We start from the raw sequence: 6,058 nt of genomic DNA on the forward strand, positions 1-6,058 counted from the left end.
GAAAATCAGACCAGATTTTTGTTTCCTTTTCAGACAAAAGGAAAGGATTGCCGGTTTCTAAAGTAACTGTCAAAATGGCTTACAGACTGCATGTCCTTCTCATACAGCAGTAATAAAAGACTATTACCAGGCAAAGTGAAAGGCCATTCCACAAGAGCGGTTGCAACGTCCTCTGCTTTTCAAGCTAAGCTTCCTATGGGCTGTGTGCGGCTGCCACATGGGTGAGACCTCATACCTTTATTACTCCTTACAAAGTAGATGTGGCCTCCCGGAACAGGTCTTCCTTTGGATCCACTGTACTGAAGAGTCTGTTCTCCTTTGGATCCGCTGTACTGAAGAGTCTCTTCTCCTGAGCCACCCAAGGATGAAGGTGCTAGGGACACTGTCCCAACCAGCAAGAATTAAGGCAAGATAGGATAACATAACATTAACAAGTTATGCAGTCACCATAATGTTCCATGTTTGTTGTCTATCTCACCTTTATTCTTGCGTCTCATCCTTCTTCCACCTCCTTCACTCCTGGAGGATCAGGCAGATAATCATATATGTTGGTTTTTGGAGTCTCTGATTTCCTCTTTTCTTTCAGCTAGACAAGCTGTGATTATAAATATATATATATATATATATATATATATATATATATATATATGTATATATATGTGTGTATATATATATATATATATATATATATAGATAATAGTAGTGCTTTCACCTACAAACAAGATCTGGGTAATCTTCTCCTAAGCATCATGGGATAGGGGTTTAGCCTCCAGCCAGTGGAAGCTCTCGAGCTTTTGTATTAGACAGAGTCGGAACCGATGCTCTGTTTCAAACTCCAACCAGCAAGAATAAAGGTGAGATGGACAACAAACATGGAATGTTATGCTGAGTTCAATAACTTATTATTTCTTTCAGTGGTTTACATGAAATTTTGTGTAATATAATTTAATAGTATGCTGTTTGTGTGCTTGAAAAGAGTCTTAGTTGGACCTGTGTCAGACTGTATTTGGCTTAGGAAATTGAGGAAATGTTATTTGTTACACAACTGTAATTTGTATATTTTGCTTTCAGGAACATGTTGAAAAAGAAGAATTGCTGAATGCACTGCTGTGCGAATTTATTAATCGAGTGAATGAAGTTGGAGTGGATGTAACCAAAGCTATTGGTCACCCCCATACCCAAGCCCTTGTTCAATTTGTCTGTGGTTTGGGCCCTCGCAAAGGAGCACATCTTCTCAAGGTGAGAAAAATACAAGTCTTTGTTGTATAACAGTATACAAAACACATTTCCAGATTATGTAAATAATTAGTTATCAAATATTAAACATTTAAGTGGCCTAATCTAACTGGATTACTTTCACCTGCGATCTCTAATGTAGCAAACTTAAAATCAAAACCAAAATTGAACTCTGCAGTATGATGTACGCAGTTATAATGTCTGACAGTAATTCTGTATTTGAATTAATGCCCTAAGGTAGCTACTTCTCTAAGTCTGTGTAGCGTGAGTGAGATATTTCCATCTTAAAACACAAGACTGTGTAACTTTTTCCTTTAGTAATATTTGTATTTAACTGGGTTAGAACACAGATCCCAGTGTTTTTGTGGCCTGAGTGAATTTAAAAGCCAAATTTTAGATTCATTAAATTGCTTAAACGTAAGCAGTTTGTAACTTTAAAACAGAAAAGAGCAACCATTCAGAAAAATAAATTAAAAGAGTAAAGGCAGAGGAAAGAACAAAAGCTGATGTCATATTTCCATGTTGCAGAATTCTGCATATGGCTTTACTCCTCTTGTACGTACGGCCAGTGTACAAAAGTTCTCAGTCCCTCTGAGGTGCGTATGACGTCTGACGTGGGAAGGAGGGCCATAAAAGTGATGTCGGCACGCTCCAGCCCTCAGAAATTCTCAGCCACCAGTTGTATGCCAGGTGCTACTCCTACCGCTGATGTCAGATTCAAATAAATAATTAAGTACCCTGTTGGGAACCTTTTCAGTCTCTTCTTTTGAAATTGTATTGCCTGTTCATGTCATCCAGAAAGGGTAAGTGTGAGTGCAGCCGCCATATCCCTCACAAGGACACCCATGATAAGTGCCTTTTCTGTTCGGGACAGTCACACGACCACAAGGCCTGCCTCATTTGCCAGGCGTTTGTACCTAAGACCCTGCGTAGTCACTTGCACACGTTAAACCTGTACTTAGAAAACCAACACCTTAAGCAGATTATTTTAGGGATATGGGGCTCCTCAGACATTATTTTGGAACCGCCAAAAAAGAAGGCCAAGACCCTACAGCCTTCATCTACCACTGAGCCTCTTCCGTCCGATCCTCAGCCTGTGGCTGACATCAGCCTGGTAGAAGGATCCGGATCCACCGCATCGGATAGAGTGGGTACCTCCAGGTATGCAGTACAATCGCTCAGTGAGAGCACATCCACTGATGCTATACCGCCGCCTGTTTCCTACGCCGGGGGGAGCCAGCATTCTCTGAAGGCCCATCTGATCCCTCCGACCCTTTAAAGCCTCCAGATTCCAGGCATCAGACACCTGCTAGGCCCCTTAAAGAAGGGAAAAAAGAAAGCACACTTCTCCGTCTCCTGAAAGCATGCCTGATTGGCAGGCTTTTAGTCAAAGCATTTTTAATGCTTTCATGGACTTGAGACCTACCTCTAATGTTAGTGTTTCCAAATCCCCTCCACTCCTGAGTCCCTAGGCCTTAGACCCTCTCACTAGGGAAGAGGAACACTTCTCTGATTCCTCAGAGGAATCACCATCTTATATTTCACAGACTTCTTCCATTTTAGAGTATGGCTCCTCTGAGGAAAAATCAGTTGATCCAGACTCCCCAGCAGAAGGCTTGACATTTGGAGAAACTATCTCCAGGATGAAGGAACACTTCAAATGGGAATTCTCTTAAATGACTGAGGTCCAGAAAAGATATTAAGACTTCATTCAGATGGATTCCCCAAGCCCATCTGGGGTTCCATCTATCCTGACTGTCTTTTTAGATGCCTTCTCCTTGGCATCTATTAACCTAGACTCACAACCTCCTGCTCCACGCAGACCAGACAGACTTTACAAGATGCCTGACACTGCTAAGCATTTGCTTAATTGCCCACCTGCTGATTCAGCCTCCATCTCTATGGACAAGGCCTCTAAACTCCTGCCCACTACCACTATTCTCCCCGCTGACAAAGACAGCAAAACCCTTGAACGGCTGGGTAAAAAGATTTATACTTATGCTACTTTGTCCTTCTGAGTGACAAATTACCAAACTCACATGGCAAAGTATGCCTTATCTCTCTTGGAATCTGCCACCAAACTCCTGGTGGATATTCCAGACTGTTCTGCCAAAGCGTCACTGACCTCTCTCCTGGCCCTCTCTTCCCAGGTTACCAGACACTCCATAAAGTGCAGTTATTATGCTGCTGAATCCTCAGCAAGGTCAGCAGCATCAACATTTGCCTTATGCTGATACTGTTGGCTTTGCCTCCAACACCTGCCTGATTATTTCAAGGCAAAGCTTATTGATGCTTCCTTGGACAATACCGCATTGTTTGGCTCTAAAGTAGCAGACCTTTTCAAGTCACTCCAGCAAAAAAGTAAAGAAATGCAGGACCTGAAACATTTGCTGGTTTCTCCCATTCCTAAGTTACAAAAAAACTATCCTGCTATAACTCAGTTTATTAGGAAGCACACTCACTCTCCTGCTCCTTCAAGGCCTAGGAAGCCCACAAGTAAACAGCCACCTACAGCTAGAGCATCTTCCTCTTCTAGCTTGAGACAGCCCTTTCAAGACAGGACAGGTAGCATCTGAATACCTCCCACCCCTGCCTTCTCCACCCTCCTTCTTCTATACTGCTGTCAACCTGCCTCTCTCACTGCCTCCCCTGTATGGACCAACCTCACCTCAGACAAGTTGGTCCTGTCCATACTGCATAATAGTTACTTCATGTCCTGGATCACCCCCTTCAAAAAGGAGAGGTATCCCACAACCACCCACACAACAGTTGCACCTCTTGCAACTGGTAGTGCAGACTCTGCTAGCTCAGGGCACCATTGAACCAGTCCTCTCAGCTGCAAAAGGAAGAGGATTCTACTCCAGGATCTTCCAGGTCCCCAGGAAAGACTGACTCTGGAGACCGATACTAGACCTCTCCCACCTCAACCTTTTCTTAAAGGTCCCTACCTTCAGAATGCTGACTCATCCAGCCCTATTCCCTCCCCTGATTCCCCAAGGGTTCATGGCAACATTAGACATAAAGGATGCTTATCTCCACATCCTAATAAAACCAACTTATAGGAAATACCTGAGGTTCTTAGTGGGTTCTTCTCACTTACAAATTTCTGCCTTGCCTTTTGGGCTCTCCATTGCACCAGATTCTTCACAAAATGCTTGGCCCAGTGATTGCTTATTGTAGGACAAAAGGAATATAGATATTCCCTTACCTGGACGACATGTTGACAGACCTCTCAACCGTCCCGAATAACTCAGTTTTTACCAAGTTTTGGGGTCCCAATAATGGGATGCCCCGATTCCCAAGTGGCACCCCATTATTTCCAGTTTTTCAGATCTATTTTTTAAATTTCCGCGCATTTGGAGGTGATGTCATCATGTGTGCGATGACATCAGCTCTATCAGCATGCCGCGCATCTGTTTGCATAGGACAGGTCAGGAAGATTTACTTAAAAAGCCGCGTCTAAGATTTACTAATGCCGTTTCCCAGGAAGATATACTTTTCAGGCAGAACAGGAGTTACTTTACGCTGTTTGGGCAGGGCAGGATTACTTTACTCATGCAGAGCCGGAGGAGGATTATTTGCAGAGCCGTGGCAGCTGGTGTTTCACAGAACACAGGATCGCGGGCAGAACATAATAAGCAAATGCACTTAACTGCAAAGTGCTAAGGTAGTGTGTGTGTGTGTGTGTGTGTGTGTGTGTGTGTGTGTGTGTGTGTGTGTGTGTGTGTGTGTGTGTGAGACAGTTCATATAGCTACCTGTACAAAAATGAAAAAAAAAAAAAAAAATCCAGATTTTTTTTGTGCCCTCTTCTCATTCACCATCTTTACTTTTCTACTGCCAGCCTGAACTTTTGGATGCCATTTTATATATATGTGTATATATATATATATATATATATATATATATATATCTGTATATATATATATATATATATCTGTGTCTTTGTAATATATATATATATATATATATATATATATATATATATATATATATATATATATATAGGTTATATATAGGTTCATAGGTTCATACTAGGCTATCTGCCCGAGGGCATTTATAAGCCTAGCCAGAGTGTGTTTGGCTTTCGCCACTCATTTTAAATTAATTTTGCTATGCCCTTTTTCGAGGTTAGTATACTGTGCCTCTGTTTAACAGTGACACAGAAGTGATAACCGGGGTAAACCTACGATCTCCCATCCACTCATCAAGATTCCTCTTGAAGGAGTCAATGAGGGACTCTGCCTAACCTGGACTGGGATTTTATTCCAGAGTGAAGGGAGCCTCTGGGTTATGAATCTGTCCCTCCAGCATATCCTATTTATTTCAGTGATGAGGTTCAAGTCTCTTGAGTGCGTAGCTCGATGGGATTTGGATTTTCTGAGGTGCAGCATGTCCATTAATTCCGGGATGGACATGGCTTTATACGTCAGGCACAGATCGCCTCTGAGCAGGCGGAATGCCACTGAGTAGAGCTGGAATTTCTTTCACCGGGCAGCATATGGCATCTGTTTGAGCCCTTGGATCCTCTTGGTAAGGTACTTTTGGGGTCTTTCCATTTGCTGCAGGTGTCTGGTAAGGTACATCCCAAAAGGGGCATTGTACTCAATTATGGGCCTGATGAGGGATGAGTAAAGAGGCACGGTGACCTCCCATGATCTAGATGTGAATCCCTTCATGATTAGGTGGGCTATATAAAATGTTTTTCTAACCATTTTGGCCACTTGGTTGTCAAATGAGAGTTTGCGATCAACTTGGGTTCCCAGGTCTTCCATACTTAATGGATTACCACCTATGTGGTAATTTGTGGGCACTTTTTTTTTG

General features: G+C 42.6%; 1 protein-coding gene across 1 annotated transcript in view; it reads left to right on the forward strand.

Annotated features, from left to right (window-relative positions):
- The window catches only part of SUPT6H (SPT6 homolog, histone chaperone and transcription elongation factor), a 2,620,423-nt gene that overhangs the window by 1,673,777 nt on the left and 940,588 nt on the right, over positions 1-6,058 (forward strand). Inside the window, exon 22 of the mRNA XM_044054882.1 lies at positions 1,072-1,239. Coding sequence (XP_043910817.1) covers positions 1,072-1,239 — 168 coding nt within the window. The remainder of the gene's footprint in view (positions 1-1,071; positions 1,240-6,058) is intronic.

This window comes from Protopterus annectens, chromosome 13.part0 (assembly GCF_019279795.1).
Source record: "Protopterus annectens isolate FY-2018-M chromosome 13.part0, PAN1.0, whole genome shotgun sequence".
Lineage (NCBI taxonomy): Eukaryota > Metazoa > Chordata > Ceratodontiformes > Protopteridae > Protopterus > Protopterus annectens.